Source organism: Rhinoderma darwinii, chromosome 6 (genome assembly GCF_050947455.1).
Source record: "Rhinoderma darwinii isolate aRhiDar2 chromosome 6, aRhiDar2.hap1, whole genome shotgun sequence".
Taxonomy (NCBI): domain Eukaryota; kingdom Metazoa; phylum Chordata; class Amphibia; order Anura; family Rhinodermatidae; genus Rhinoderma; species Rhinoderma darwinii.
In genome coordinates this window covers 123945370-123962326 of record NC_134692.1, presented here as the reverse complement: position 1 = coordinate 123962326, position 16957 = coordinate 123945370, and the positions used below count along the sequence as shown (strand labels likewise).

General features: G+C 45.5%; 1 protein-coding gene across 1 annotated transcript; it reads left to right on the top strand.

Moving 5' to 3' along the window:
• Nucleotides 1–4851: 4851 nt before the first annotated feature.
• On the top strand, nt 4852–13332 carry LOC142656654 (protein spinster homolog 1-like). The gene is made up of 13 exons (XM_075831578.1): nt 4852–4914; nt 6020–6247; nt 6735–6800; nt 7424–7560; nt 8082–8233; nt 8408–8477; nt 8775–8917; nt 9008–9160; nt 9735–9924; nt 10389–10454; nt 10722–10820; nt 11189–11360; nt 13328–13332. The coding sequence occupies exons 2-13, from the start codon at nt 6046–6048 to the stop codon at nt 13330–13332; spliced, it is 1455 nt and encodes a 484-aa protein (XP_075687693.1). The 5' UTR covers nt 4852–4914; nt 6020–6045.
• Nucleotides 13333–16957: the final 3625 nt, after the last annotated feature.

Here is a 16957-nt window from a genome sequence, read left to right as displayed (position 1 = left end):
CCGCCCAACGAGCCAAGCAAAGCAAACGACACCGGCCTTCTACTATCCGCCTCCACCCTACCTCTGCGCAACCCCTTCAAAGCCTGCGATACCAGAAATTCCTTCGATACATCCCGCAAGCCCCGCAACTTAAGCCCAAACGCCACCGCAGATATGAACCGGTTCACCTTCGCTACTGAAAACCCCGCCTCCCAGGCATCCCCTAACCAATACAAAAGTGCCACCAACCTGTCTCTATCCGTATTGACGTCACCCAACTCTCTTACCCACTCCTCCCACTGCCTCCAACAAGCAGCATAAGCACTCCACGTCGTGCGCGCCAAAGACCTTTGTAACAGCTGCTCTACGGGACCGATACCAGATCCCAAAGATGCTCTGGACAAGCCAAACCGAGACGTTCCGCTCCCGGGGCCAATTGCCGAAACCGGTCCCACTGCGAGCGAGAAAGAGCATCAGCAATACAATTCCGTACACCCGGGACATGCACCGCCACCACCCACGCGTTCAACGACAAACACACCAACACTAAATGTCGCAACAATTGAACTACCGGAGGAGAGGACGCCGTGATGTTATTAATGGCAAGCACCACCCCCATGTTGTCGCAGTAAAAACGGACCTTCTTATCCCTGAGCCTGTCCCCCCAAATGGTAGCCGTCACCACGATGGGAAACAGCTCGAGCAGGGCCAGATTCCGCGTGAGTCCACTGGACACCCAGCTAGCCGGCCATTGACCTGCGCACCACGGACCTCCCCCGTAAGCTCCAAAGCCACCCGCCCCAGCCGCATCCGTGAAAATATTCAAATCACTCGTATCCTGCGCTGGGGCCATCCATAGCGAGCGACCATTGTACTGGCCCAAGAAGTCATCCCAAACCTGAAGATCAGCTCGGTGCTCCTCCTTGAGCCGCACAAAATGATGCGGCGCACGCACTCCCGCCGTTGCCGCCGCCAACCTTCTACCAAACACCCTTCCCATCGGCATAATCCGGCAGGCGAAATTCAACTTCCCCAGCAGCGACTGAAGCTCCCTCAGCGACATTTTCTTCCTTCTACAAGCCCGTCGAACCTCCAGCCTCAAAGCACCCAACTTATCCGCCGGGAGACGACACTCCATTGCCACCGAGTCTATTTCGATTCCCAAAAAACAAATCGTCGCTACCGGGCCCTCCGTTTTTTCCGGCGCCAAAGGAATCCCAAAATCCCTCGCCACCTTCTGTAGCGCATGAAGCAAATTACCGCAAACCGGCGAACCCCCCGGGCCAACGCACAAAAAATCATCTAAGTAATGGATCAACGAGTCGACCCCGGATGCTCCCCTCGTTACCCACTCCACGAAGCTACTAAACGCCTCGAAGTATGCACAAGAAAGGGAACACCCCATCGGAAGGCACCGATCCACGTAAAAAGCCCCATTCCAAAAACAACCCAACAGCCGTTGGCTTTCTGGATGAACCGGCAACAACCTGAACGCCGCCTCGATGTCAGTTTTTGCTAGCAGCGCCCCAGGACCCGCAGCCCGCACTAACCCCACCGCCTTATCGAATGAGGTATAAACTACGGAACACAACTCGTGATCAATCCCGTCATTTACCGACGAACCTTTGGGATACGATAAATGTTGAATCAAACGAAACTTTCCGGGCTCGCGTTTTGGGACAATACCCAAAGGGGACACAACTAAATCTTTTACCGGCGACTCAACAAATGGCCCCGACATGCGACCCAACGAAACTTCTTTTAACAACTTTTCCGACACGACTTCCGCATGCAAGTAAGCCGATTTTAAATTCCTCCGCGTAACCGGAACCTCATAAGGAGGTGGAGGAATAACAAACCCAACACGAAACCCTTCATAAAGCAACTTAGCTGCCGCCCTATCCGGATACTCATTTAGATAAGGGGCCATCCTTTCCACCCTCACCGGCGACACCCCCATGACCAGCCCCGTGCTGGTTCCCTGACCTCTTTTTCCGCAGACATTTTGCCGCCCCGTGTGATGCACCATTACACTCGGAGCACACGTGCTTGAACTTGCACGTGGCCCCGAACTTGCACTGACCTTCATTAAATTGCCAGCAAAACCCCGCCTTTCCCCCGCCGCTTTGTCCACTCTGACTAGACTGGCCTCCCTGGCCACCGCTCCCGGGAAAGGGCTGCCTAACCGGAGCCGTAACCCGTAACCAGAGAGCAATATCCTTCTGGTCCCACCGAATCGCCGGCCGAACCGCCTTCCGCTGACGGAATTGCTCATCATATCGCAGCCACGCCTGACCCCCATACGCCCTATGAGCCTCCCCAATGGCATCAAAATAACAAAACAGCGCCGAACAATTTTCCGGCACCTTTTCCCCTATCACACTAGCCAATATGGCGAACGCCTGCGACCAATTAACGAACGTCTGCGGGATCAGCCTATACCGCCGCCGTTCCTCCTCGTCCTTTTTACTCTCATCCCGCTTGCTCTTATCCAAATTAAATTTAGCCAGTGGCAAGAGAGAAAAAATTTCAACGTATTCGTCTTTCCAGATCCGATCACGCACCTCCTGCTTTAAATGCGCCCCCAACGGACCCTCAAAACAAACATACACCTCCCCCCGAGCACGATCGTCCATACGCACTCGATCGCCGTCCTTCTGTGCCTCGGTCTGTACCGACACCGCGACCGCCTCTCTAACCGCCGCTGCAGGACGCGCCTGTAACGATCCCACGTCCCTGGGGCCTTCCCAAACTATCGCAGGAGACACTTCCGTTACTACCGGCGCCGCGGCCCTATCCAGGCGCCCCACCAGCTCCCGTAAGCAACCCACTAAATCTGCCAAACCCGCTCCGTCGCGTCCGCCCGCGCCACTACCGGCCCCTGATGCAATGCTAGCAGCCCCCCCGCCGACACCCGACATAAAATCGCTGGATAAGACAATGATGGAGTTATACACTCACCGGGCTGCACAGGCGCTGTGTTCCCGTCAGCCGGACCATCCTGACCTCGACGATACACGTCCAGTTCACCATCCTCCAGTTCTTCTCTCGCCGACGACTGTCCCTCCCAACGACATCTTCGGAACGGGGATGAGGACGCGCTGACCGATGGGCCGGCAACCTGCCGCCCGACCGCCGGGACCCAGACTTCCGACCGGACCTGTTGCCTCGACGTCGCTGCAGCTCTAGGCGTCCGTCTAGACGATCCTGACGAAGCCTGCCCCCTGGCCGGAACATCACCATGCGGGGCGGCCGTACCTTGTCCTCCAAATCTTCCATCTGATGGGGGAGGGGTGACAGGGAGCCCAGCCTGCGACTCCCTGCTTACCGCCGGACCCCGTCGCGGCCTGGGATTCCTGCCAGGACGCAGGGCCTGGGAAGGGGCGGTCCTCCCAGCTGCCTGGCCTGCAGCGTCCGGGATCGGGCTCCCTCTGCGACGCCGTGTCCGCGGGACTACCTCCGGACTGAGGCGCTCTGGAGGTCGGGACCGCCGAGAGGGACGGGTCGACCCAGCCTGCGTCGCCGTCACCCCTGGCACCGCTCTCTGCCTGCTCAGCGCAGGAGCGGTTGTTGCCGACTCCCCCCCCGCCGCCATAGCCATGCTCGTAAGGGGGCCGGGGGAGGGGAGCCTGTCCTTTTCAACAGACCCCGAACGCCGTGCCCGACGTGGCGAAACGGCGTCCGGGATCCTCGTTATGGCAGCCACGGTCTCCTCTAGCCATCCGGGACCGTGGTGCACAGCAGCGGCACGCAGCCGCTCTAACATCAGGGCTTCTGCCATCATTAAAAGCACGGGCAACGGGGAGCTTGCTTATTGTATGTTACTCCTCCCGCTGCTTCCGGCTCAATGCCGAGAAACAGCGGGAAGCGCAGTAACGGCCCCCCCGTCCCCCTTAACTCCTCCCCGTCCCTCCTTCAGCTCCTTCAACTTTCCCTCACCTCATTAACCCTTTCCCTACCAGGACGGTCATGTCGGCTTCCCTTAACCCTGCGGCTGCGTCCAGCCTCTTCTTGAGTCTCCCATTGACTTCCATTACACTACAGAGTGCCGGAGCCCAATTTATTCTAGTTATTCGAGTTGATTTCCCTTTTCTATTATGGAAAGGTTTACACTTCCATAGTAGTAAAATAATATAAATGAAGTTATATGGATGTTATATAGAGGGGTCGTCCATTAATAATCCTCCAACAAAAGGCCGAGATTAGAACCGCTGAAGTTCCCTACCTAGGACCTGATTGGAATGGGCGCCATGTAATACTAATGTATGGCCGCCCTCAGATAGACCTGAGACCTGGAGAGGCTGCATGCTGAAAAGGGGTTGTCTAGTTGGAACAAATCTTTTAAGGTCCCTGGTGTCAAGTGGGAGGGGGTGACTGTAGAGGCCCCCAGGTGGTGGATTCCTTGGGTGTATATACTGTATAGGTATAAGTAACTGGACTAGAAGTAGAGATATTGTAGAATGACAAATGTGTAACAATATATAGTATTATATGTATAAAGATAGGACCCATGGCTCTGCACATACATATATATGGAGGAATGTGCTGTAACTTGTCTGTACATGCTGGGAGTTGTAGTTACATAGCAGCCTGACAGCCACAGGTTAGAAAGCACTGATACAGATAGAGGATGTTATATAGTGAGACAGGTTATATAAGAGGGGCCATCACATTATTGTACAGTAGTCATATAACTGAGCCACCCATTGTTTATTAACACTTACATCACAGTGCCCTCAACTCCTATGTCACAAAGCGATGATGTCACAAAGGAATAGAATGGACGTGGCCTCAACTCCTATGTCACAAAGCGATGATGTCACAAAGGAATAGAATGGACGTGGCCTTGATTATCACCGTTCACATGATGAGAGAGCAGAGAGAGTGAGAAAAGAGAGAGATTGTGAGCGCCGTTTAGTGGAGAGAAAAGTACTTGTGAGTACCCAGTTTATTCCATTTATTATATATAACATGGGTGATAAGACTTTTCCAGCAGATTATTATACACCTTACTCCCCATCCGCACATCTAATTCTACAGCAGCTGATTGGCACAGATCACTGAGCTCTGCTGCATGGTCGTGGGCATCGTATACATGGAGGAACATATATCAATGGGACTCACCTGTATAATATATAGAATTATCTTCTAAACAATAATGCCACAGTAAAGATCATTTAATTGGACACTAACGAAATCCCACAGGTTCCAGATTATCAGACATTCCGGATTATGAAACGGTCATAGTTAAATGGATTGTTTTATTAAGTTAACCCTTCTCTGAGGATAGTAATCCGGCGATCACCTGATCACTAAAGATCTCACTCCTGGAACATATGGACAGTAGTGGTTTTGATGAGACAACCCCTTTATAATGTTCAGGAAGACAGAGCAGTAAGATACTAAATGTGCAGCTAATGTTCGTCTATGGGGTTATGTACGCTGCCGTGTATTTAGCTTGTGGTGTTTCTATGTACAATCCGTGTAAAACAAATCTCAGCATCATCCATCAGATGCCACAAGCCAGACAAGTTTTGCCCATAGATCCAAAGGAGGCCAAAAAAATTGTGGTAATTTCTGAGTGAGCGCCATATTTTATACTTGAAAGTGCTTGTACTGCTTTTTTCTATCAGACGGCATAAATCAGAATCATCATAGAACCAGTGCGGCGAGCGATACCGAGACCAATTTGTCTGTTTTTCCCATCTGTATAGAACGCTGTATTAGTACATTATTATTATTATTATTATTAATATTTGTCTGTGGTCCTGAGATTCCATATTATCTATTAGAATTTCTTGAATAATGAGATGTTAATTATAAAGGTGAATTCACACGCGGCAGATTTAGTGCAAAAATTTGTGCAACTTTTCCATTCATCTGACTGGGACTTGCAGAAATCCATATGCTTGCTGATGAAGATGAATGGAACTTATTGCCAGTCACAGAAATCTATGCAATAAATCTGCCGCATGTGAATATACCCTAATAGTAATATAAAGTAATTAAATATTATATCCCTTTTCTGTTTTATTTCCAGAGTTTACAGTCTCAAAATCCGTGAACATGGCGTCTCGCCATGAGGACGTGGATGTGGAGAAAGGCCTTTTGGCTCCTCCATGTGAAATGGATAAAGATGATGGCGAAAGCCCCAGAGCAGAGAACGTGCATGACCGTACTGGAATCTCCTACACACGATCCATCGTTATTGTAGGGATTCTGTTCTATATAAATCTGCTATCCTACATGGATCGGCTCAGTGTCACTGGTAGGTGTTGGGGTACTTCATTTTATTTCTGGGGTTTATCAGTGCTGTAGCTGTGGAGGCACTTATAGCGAACCTCCACTTTCAGTAGAAAACGGTTATAGTGCAGGAGAGTATAAACGTTTTTCTAAATCACGATCGTGAAGTGAGGAGGAACGGGGGTCGGGATGCCCGTTCTATAGATAGGTGGGGGTCCCAGTGGTGGGGCCCCAGCGATCATACATTTATCACCTATCCTGTGGATAGGTGATAAATGTCAATAGTGGGGAAACCCCTTTAACTACTATAAACTCAATGGACCTCATCATTACAGTCTATGGGGAGCACTGGCTTTGTGAATTGCAGAACTCAGGACCCCCAGTTCCCCTGATAGGTGAGGGTCCCAGAGAAGACGTTGTCACACATCCATATATCCTGTGGATGTGCCATAAACGTATATGATGGAAATACATGCATTGCTTCTAGTGACATCTCTCTTTTTATCTGACAGGGGCGCTGCCATATTTAGAAAAATCATTTCATCTGAAAGACAGTGGATCTGGTTTGCTGCAAGCAGGTAAATATTAATATAAAATCTTGTTCTGTAAGTCACCTGGAATCCGACATTTTGGGAACTAAACCAATATTCTAGAGAAGGTGACGAATCTATTCACTGGAATCTCATGATCTGACTGACACAAGGTTGTGATGTCATCAGGTTCTAGTGAAGAAATAAGACAGTTGGTTGCACTACATAAGGCTGGGTACACATGTCGCGGTCAAAATGTGTTTTATTGCCGTAAATCGCCACAAAATAGCACGATTTTGTAGTGTTTTTGTGACGTGACCGCGACATGAAAACCTAGGATAATGGTGTTCTGCTGTGATTGGGCTGACAAATCCATAATAAGGCCATAATAACATCCATCAGCAGCATTTACCTGCTTGTTGATGGGTTCCAGTGATAACCCAAAATAAGACATTAAGATGTACTATATCGTTTTTACTATGTACACAGAGTTACAAAAAGTTTTATCAAACTACAAAAGTAATTGAAAGGTAAAGCTTTACATTAATGAATGAGAGTGGGGATGAAAAAAAAGTGTGGAATGTGGTTAAAATGCAGGATTTAATAGTTTGTCCATATATAAATGTCTGTTGTATCTTCCTTTCACCTCTTCTCTCCCCCTTCCCTTTCAGTCTTCCTCTGCAGCTTCATGTTGGTGGCTCCAGTATTTGGATATTTGGGTGATCACTGGAATAGAAAATATCTGCTATGTGTTGGGATCACCCTCTGGTCAGCCTCCATCCTTGGCAGCTCATTTATTCCTGATAAGGTAACATCCTGAGTTTATTATTAAAGGGGTTTTCTGGTACATTCCCATTGATAACCTATCCTTCTTCCATGCTCAATCTGTGGGGCTCTGACCTCCGGGACCCACAACAAGCGACCCAATGAAGTGAATGGGACAAGCAGCAGTGCCAGGCACAGACGCCCTTATCTAAAAGCCGATGTGCCTGTGTAAACAATGAAAGGGACACATCGCTCACAGGAGTGCCACGGACCCACATCAATCATACATTCCCTGGAGGAGATATATCAAAACTGGTGCAAAAGTGGAGTAGATGCCCATGGCAACCAATCAGATTCCACCTCTCATTTTTCTAGAGATCTTAAGGAAAATAAAAGCAACAACCTGATTGGTTTCCATGGGCAAATACTTCATTTTTCCTCTGCACCAGTTTTGATCTATTTCTTCCATTGTCTATCCTAACAATAGGCCATCAATATTAAAGTCCCAATGGCAAAGCTTTACTAAAGATGTTATTAATTATGATTTTTTTTCCTTTTCCCCAGTATTTCTGGCTGTTCCTGCTCATGCGAGGACTGGTTGGGATCGGTGCGGCAAGTTACTCCACCATTGCCCCCTCCATCATCGCCGACCTATTTGTAGCAGACCAGCGAAGCCGCATGTTGTCCATCTTTTGGACTGCTATCCCCGTAGGCTGGTGAGTGTCCTGTGTAAACACATTATTTTACAATTATTAACTGGATACAAAAAGTGTCTAATATATATAATGAGTGTAGAAGTTTATACTGTTTATATCTATGTCTATAGTTATATTTGTGCAGAGATTATGCCCTTTCTTAACTATAAATCTTCTTCATTTTTGCCTATTAAGTGGCCTTGGATACATCATGGGGGCCAAAGTGACAAGCGCTCTTGGTGGTGACTGGCACTGGGCACTGCGGGTAAGTGAGAGGATTGCAGGATTCCTGCAGGCAAACTATTATTTCATTTTTTGTCTTATTATTGGAATTGCTCCCATTATCTTCTGGAACCATAAACAATAAGTAGGGACTTGGGAAAGTTCCAGCTCTATGAGTATCAGTCCGGAGGCTGTAGACCGTCATTTATGGACACTGACATGTGTTGTTTTTTGTTATTAGTCATTTCTAGGTTTTGCCCCTTTATCTGGTTTCAGTCACTTCATATTTGTAATACTTCTATATATATAATATACATTGTCTCCTCCTTCTTCTGGACAGATCATTCCAGGTCTGGGGATTATAGCCGTCCTGCTTCTTATCTTCTTTATGAAGGAACCATCCAGAGGAGCCGCAGAACAAAAAAGCTATAAACACCCAAACAACAATTCTTGGACGACCGACGTGAAAGCTCTGCTGAAAAAGTGAGTGTTTTCTGTGTAGTGATGGTTGTCGCTGGCTTTACCCCGTGTCTCTTGTGTCTCTCACATTTCTCTCTCTCTCTCTCTCTGTAGCCCGAGCTTTATGCTTTCCATGCTGGGATTCACAACTGTGACATTTGTTTCCGGCTCCCTCTCCCACTGGGCTCTGTCCTTCTACAAGCGGGCCCGGGTCATCCTATACAGAAGTGATCCATGTCAGACTGCAATATGTCAATCTGATGACAGGTAAACGCTTATTTACTGTGTGTGCCAGGAGGTTGTGAGGGCGGCTATCTGCCATTATGTCCATACTCTTCCTTTCTCTACCTGAGTTTTGGGCACGGCTACGCGGTGAGTGGTGAGGGCTCCTGGCAGCCATCTATTTACAGGGTAGGTTCAGACATGGGGTGTTAAATGTGGATTTTACTGCGAATTTGCCTCAGATTTCACCCTTTGCATTGCTAAGGGTAAAATCCACTGTAAAAATGTGCGACATTTCCGCAACGTGTATTTACAGTGAATAAATTCTTGTGGATATTTATTTGCCAAACCGCACAAAAAAATCTTCAACAATTCTGTGATATAAAACCTCACCCTCATAGTGTATATAGACTGCTACGTGGCTGTCTGCTCTATACTGACAAGATATTTGGGAAAGGTCCATAGAGAGCCCTGTCAGCCTGAGAACAGAGTTTATGGATTTAATCTTTAGATACATGCAGATAGTTGGAGCAGTAGTCATACTCAGGTCCTTTAATCATCATTTATATACAATTGTGGAGAATCCATTTGATGACCTCTATAATCTCTTTCTTTGCAGTCTGATTTTTGGCATGATCACTGTGATCACCGGAATCGTGGGAGTTGGAGCTGGCGTGGAGATAAGCAAGAGGTTCAGGAAAATCAACCCGCGGGCAGACGCATTAGTCTGTGCGTGCGGAATGCTGGGTGGCGCCCCTTTCCTGCTCTTGGCTTTGTTATTGGCAAGTTTCAGCCTTGTGGCCTCCTATGTAAGTGGCTGATGAACAGCTTTCTGTCATTGATGTTTTACTTTTAATTATATTAAAAAAGGTGAAGAAACAATATCCATACACATACCTGTAGATATACATACATATACACCTATACATACAATCATACTGTATATAGCTGTGGATACCATACACATACAGATATACAGCTTTACATACATATACTGTATCTTTAGGCAGACATATATAAACATACAGTATACCTTTATATACATACATGCAGTGTATACCTGTGGATATCATACACATACAGATATACTGCTATACATACACATAGACACACAGGTATTCATACACATATACATTATTATACAGTGTAAGGTCTATACGCAGGTTTAATACCCACCCTGTGTAGCAGAGTTCAGGATAAGAGGTAACTTATTGTACTGCCCCCTCCCCGTATTCCCCATTTAGTATTTTCTGAATGTTTTGTCTCCCCTCAGATTTTCATCTCCATCGGGGCGTTATTGCTGGCACTGAATTTTGCCATTGTGGACGACATCCTGCTGGTAAGTGATCAGAAACCACGAGGATGTTTCTCTATTACAGCTAAAATTACATTTATTTTACCTAATGTCTATTTTCCGGCCTAGTTTATGAAATGCCACTGACTCTGCAATAACTGCCAGACAAGAGACGGAGGACACTACAAGTACAGACTGCGCTGTCTGCAGATATTGTAGTGCAGATATTCCGTCACTTTGTCTGGCTGCCATTGTTGAGTTAGGTTCAGTAACTGTTTCCTTCTTCCTACTCAGAATGTCTTCTTGTTTTAGAGTGTGGTGACCCCCAGAAGACGATCCACAGCGGAGGCCCTACAAATAATTGTGTCCCACCTGCTGGGTGATGCATGGAGCCCCTCTCTGATCGGAGTGGTAAGTATTAGTTACATCATCGTCCTAAAGGGTATCTAAGCAAAATTCTTTACCGTCGGGGCCAGTCTTAGCCTGCATGACACCCTTTGTGAACAACTTACCACGCACATACATTTCACACAAAGGAGACAGCACTAATACAGTACACCCCCACCAAACAGACAGTAAAGATATAGCAACCATATAGTGCACACACAATGCCCATACAGCACCCTCAGTGAGGAGCTGTCACTCACCACCACCTACAGTCTGCTGGCACCGGATTTCTGCATTAATATCCAGCATCCGCTGTCTGAGAAAATCTACACATATTCTGATATTTCCCATAATTCATCTTACATAACAATGTGTTATTTTCTTATCCTCAGCTATCTGACCTCATCCGCAGAGGAAAGCCAGAATCCGACCTGCTGATGTTTAACAGCCTGAAATATGCCCTCATGGTCTGCGTATTCGTGAGCGCTATCGGAGGAGGATTGTTCTTGGCCGCTGCCCTCTTTCTTGAGAAAGACCGAAAGAGGGCAGACATGGAGTCTGAAGGTATCTACCCTGTCTGTGTGTATGTCCACTGTCTACTCATGTGTCCTGCAGAATTAAAGTGCAGCTCAACCTTGGATTTACACTGGCTCTATGGTCAGAAAATGTTAAATAATCACAAATCCCTAATCCTATTCTAATGCGTTAACAAATACTTATTTTTTTAGTGCTGAAAATCATGGTTTATGGTAATCGTTAGTGGGGGAAATTGTCTTTTCTGACAGACGGTAGAAAGATAGTGAATTTTATAGTCTTTCACCAAGATTATGATTCGATAGAGTGCTCCACAATTATCAAAGACAAAAACACTGGAGTAGAAGTGGAGTTTCTTAAAACATAACTTTTACTTTTGTTCCTTCTTAAAAATGTGTTGCACCATATTGACACATATATAATATATGTAGGAAGTACATTTTTTCCTCCTTGTTATAAAACATTCAATAGCACAATTCAATGTATCATCCAAGCTTAGGAGATGTACAATTGAAAAAGACTCAGTCGTTTATACCGTAAACTTTCAGGGTTATCAAAATGTAAGCTCCATTTTTTTCTTTTATATCTTATTTATCCCAATCGTCATCTTGCAAATAATTCTAGAGCCTCTCGGGTAATTACCCCCCTACCCGTTCTGTTGTCAGGTGCACTTGGTTGGACTCCTCAAAACAAGAGCCCTGGGAAACCTCTCTTCAATGTTAGAGATCAATATTTTCCTCCCGACGCGTTTCTTTATGGCCCGAATTCATCAGGGAAGATTGGCCATTCAGCCCGTGTTAAGTCCACTAGAGCTATAACTGCCGTTCAATAACCCTGCAGTGGCAAGGAAAATTCATGGCCCATGTGTTGCCCTTGTTGGAGTGAACGCCTGTTCACGGTGTCTGACGACACTATTGATGGTTTTGTAACAAGGAGGAAAAAATGTACTTCCTACATATATTATATATGTGTCAATATTGTGCAACTCATTTTTAAGAGGGAATAACAATAAAAGTTATGTTTTAAGAAACTCCAGTTCTACTCCAGTGGTTTTTACTTTTCTGACAGATGAAAATATTTTCTATTGATCAGAAATGTATAGACATTCTTCTTAGTGATAATTGTTATCGCTATGACCGTAGCCTGTAATGGGTATTGCTAGAGAAGCAGTCAGATTTAATGATAAAGATTGGGTATCAGATATGTTCTTGGCAACTGAAGTGCCTTTCTGGAAGGACTTCTAATATACCTCCTTAGTAGTGAATGGGTTAAAGGCTATAGACACCTTTGCAGACATTTTACTTTCATTGCATTGTTTGTATTTTATTAAATAAAATACATTTACAATTGGTTTTAATTAAAAAACATTTGGGACAGTTTGCCTTCTTCAGATTATATGTTTTACAATACAAGCTGCTGGATGCCATTCAGTAATTATTCCGTCAAATGAGTTTACTGTCGGGTCAGTCTCACACCCCTTTCTCTGCTCTCCTAACATTGATCTAAGCTGCCATCTTTACAATGAAACAAAATAAAACTAAACTTAAATCAAATAAGATGTCAGCTTAGATTAGCGTTCAGGAGAGCAGAGAGATGGGCTGGAGACTGAATCAACAGTTAGCTCGTCTGACGGAATGAGCACTGATTGGCATAGAGCAGCTTGTTTTGTATTGTAAGACATAGAAGCTGCAAAACACAAACTAATTGTGAAAATGTTTTATGTAATAAAATGCAAAGCAATAAAAATAGTCTGCAAAGATGTCCATAGCCTTTAAGATATTAAATCTGATCTCTGATTGGTTGCTATGGGCAATCAGGCCAGATTTTATTTTAGAAAGTTTTGATAAATGAAGCCCATGGGAGACTTTGATAGTTCACAATTTTCAACTACTCATTGACCATCTAGTGGTATGAAGTATGATAATATAAAATGAGAATTATCTGATAATGTATTCCTACAAAATCAGGCTTATATGTTTCTTTTTTTATCTTAACAGGATGAAGTCTTGGACATTTTATATTGATTTGTCCATGGCTACACTGGTTCTTGAGAGCAAAGAACCCTGTCCTTACTCTACACACGAGGACAAATAGAAAGTGAACACATTTTGGAGCTCCTCAGACTTTCACCGTAATGAGCAGCAGGGCTCTGCTGCTCAAGACATGACTATAATGTTTCCAAACAACCACTAAAAGTTTCAGTGCATGCAGAATCAAGAACACCACACAGAACATGTATTCTTGCAACAGGAAATCAATAGTTGGCAGTGGAAGTCATGAATGCAAAGCTGCCATGACCTACCCTGTTACTGAATCCAGTGGTTTAAACATTATAGATTCTACACCAACAATTGAGGGAACTGGACCTAGAGTGTCTGCAATTCCAAAGATTGCATTGAGGAAGAAAACAAGACCTACCTCACAGACTCATTCATATGGAATTTCAACTGAGCTCTTCCTCGGAAAAGCATCCCAAGGAATTTGCATGAATACCAGCAAACATAGGTCCACCTCAAAGGATTTTTTTCTGTGCCTGTGTCTCGGCTGAGCACAGTGCCAAACTGGACTGGACAAATCTTTGTACTACAGATCTGGATCCTCAGACTGTGTGTAAAAAAAATGACAAACGTTTCTGCCTGTGGCTCGGCTGAGTCACAGTGCCAACCCGGACATGATTAGTGCCACCTACCAACGATTTATGGCAACTAACAACATGACTCAACTGGAATACCTTTCATCCACATTGCACCAACAGAAGAGACTGCAGTTACAGACCATCTCTAGTTGAAAAAAAGAACTTTAAGAATTGCATGTTTTTAACTGCTCCTGGTTACACCTTAAATTCCTTCATGTATACCAACCTTATGTGGAAAATGTAGTCATGTTATTTTAATAAAAACATCAAAACCTAAACAAAGTGTATTATTATATAAGTAACAAAATACTATAGAAAACTGTCTGTACTCTTAAAGAGGCTCTGTCACCAGATTTTGCAGCCCCTATCTGCTATTGCATGTGATAGGCGCTGCAATGTAGATTACAGTAACGTTTTTATTTTTAAAAAACGAGCATTTTTGGCCAAGTTATGGCCATTTTTGTATTTATGCAAATGAGGCTTGCAAAAGTACAACTGGGCGTGTTGAAAAGTAAAAGTACAACTGGGCGTGTATTATGTGCGTACATCGGGGCGTGTTTACTACTTTTACTAATAATTTTCGGTCCCCACATAACCCCTTTAACATTTTATTATTATTTTTTGTCATGAGTTTTATATATCTAAATATCTTGGCTCAGTATTTGCTACTATCTTGCAAAATTTGGGATTATGAGACAATTTTTGGGGGTGTTCTTTGGCTCAGAATCAGTCATGGGCCCCTTACATCCCAAATTACAAGTGATTTTGCTTCTTATCACTGGATGAAGCAGCCACATAACTGTCCACATTGTCATTCATTATCACTCTGGTCTAGTCAGGTTTGTATTTTCTCTTTGTGTGAAATTCAACCATACATTTTTACAGTCGGATGGAGCTCTGTTTTTCTGATACAGAGCTCTTAATCCCATATTTCCCTTAAAGAGGACTTATCCCTTTATGAAAGACAAAACTCATAAGAAGAGGACTACTGACATGACACAGGGTGCAGTCCATGTAACGCTCTCACAAGCCCCCCGACGGCCGCGACCGCAGACTTCCGTGTCCAACCCGGTGCTTCCCTCCAAGGAGACATCAGCGCTCGCATCCGTTCAGCCCTGCACTGGTCTCCAGGGTGCGCGCGTTCCTGGCCTTAAAGGCCCAGTGTACACGCATGAGATTAATTATAAAATCATCCCCAGATCATCCTGGACTATAAAAAAAGCTCTGTCCTGTTAAAGGGCTGGTATAATAGCGGGGTTCACTTACTCGTGTCACCCACTATTACTACCTCCTTTATAATCAGGGTAATAAAAGGCTGTGGTGTTTATTATGGGTAACAAATATATTAATAAATCTTTATAATCAATTTGAATAACTGAATAATTAAATAAATAATGTCCAATACTGAAATGTCCAATAAATAATTACTTGTCCACACAGCATTAGCTGAGCGACAACCCACTAACAAACACCGTTATGGGGATTCTGTCCATGGAAAACGTCAGAGCGTGGGCGGGGCTTCTTGAAACGGCTTCCTCTTCAGACAAACTGCTGATCGGACCAGACAGCAAGGCCTTTTATACTCCAGGATTTTCCGCCGCTCAGCTGCTCAAACCAACCCCTGGACTGTTGCCAACATCTGCCTGGTCATGTAGTCAAACCTGAGGAAAATTCCAGAACAAGGTAAATACCAAAACACACCCCTCAGAAGGGGTGTGGGAAGATACCAAGACACAAATAGGGGGAAAAGCAGAATATAGAACAAACAAGAGAACAGAATAAGGGAAAAGAAGGATAGAAAAAGGGGGAAAACAGGGAGGTGCGAAGTGATCCCATGTGTCCCCCATGCTATTCACTCTAAAGGGGGGCCTCTCACCAAACACAGAACACAGTAACTGATCACCGTATAGTATCAGTATACCCCAATACATATAACAAGTTAATATATACGGAATAACTCACACTATACGTAGTACAGTATAAACACGGTATCACAATCCTAATTTATACCACCACCCACCTACCTAAACATACAGTGCATTCACTCATGCTTGCTTTTGTGAGACCCTCCCCCACCTGGCTCTAACTAAAATACATAGAAGTTACGTTACAATACAATACACATGCTCCCTGTTTCTGTCACACTCCCTCCTAGCAATAACTGTCCCTGTGCGCTAAAGGGTTAACACGGGATAAGGAGGATAAAGGGTTAACAAAGGGAATTGGTTGCTGTGTACCAGAGGTAGCAGATAAATGATGGGAAAGGGTTAAACAGGTACAGGAACTGTCTTCTCCCCCCTCCCCCTGAGGCTAGAGAGACACTTTTCTGGAGGGACAAATATATATATCTACACTCACATGTACATAGATATAAATATATAAAACACTTCCATTTACAGCCCTTTCACTCCTTGCCTGAGCGTTGTTGTGTATTTCCATGTTAGTCCAGCAAATGGTCCATTAGTCGTATCCTGTTTCCAGTGTTCCCGTGCCCTGCTACCAGTATCCCTGCTGTGTTTGTTCCTGTGCCCTTTCTCGTGTTGGAGTCGTGTTGTGCCATCTGCCACGCCTGCTGTCATACACCACGTCTGGTGTCATCTGCCACGCCTTGTATCATCCACCACGTTTGGCGTTATCTACTGTCAAGTTCCATCAATGGCGGATTATAATGTGGGCGTTTCGGGCGGTCGCCCGGGGCCCGAGGCTGCCAGGGGGCCCATCGGGGCCCGAGGCTGCCAGGGGGCCCATCGGGGGCCCGAGGCTGCCAGGGGGCCCATCGCGGCCCGAGGCTGCCAGGGGGCCCATCGCGGCCCGAACCGCACACAAACTTAAAAAACTATGCAGCGCTACCGCGCTGCCTGCTTCCGACTGAATCTGCATCCGCAGGACGCAGATTCAGGATGGTTGAATGCTGGAGCCTCGCTCCAGCATTCACTCTGCCGTGAGTGGCTCGGTGCAGGCAGGCGCGATGTAGTGACGTCATCGCGCCTGT

Excerpts from the sequence above, each read along its gene's own strand:
- LOC142656654 (XM_075831578.1), top strand. The coding sequence starts at position 6,046 with ATGGCGTCTCGCCATGAGGACGTGGATGTGGAGAAAGGCCTTTTGGCT. Across the intron at positions 9,925-10,388 it reads TCAGCCTTGTGGCCTCCTAT|ATTTTCATCTCCATCGGGGC; the intron begins GTAAGTGGCTGA and ends GTCTCCCCTCAG. Across the intron at positions 10,455-10,721 it reads TTGTGGACGACATCCTGCTG|AGTGTGGTGACCCCCAGAAG; the intron begins GTAAGTGATCAG and ends TTCTTGTTTTAG.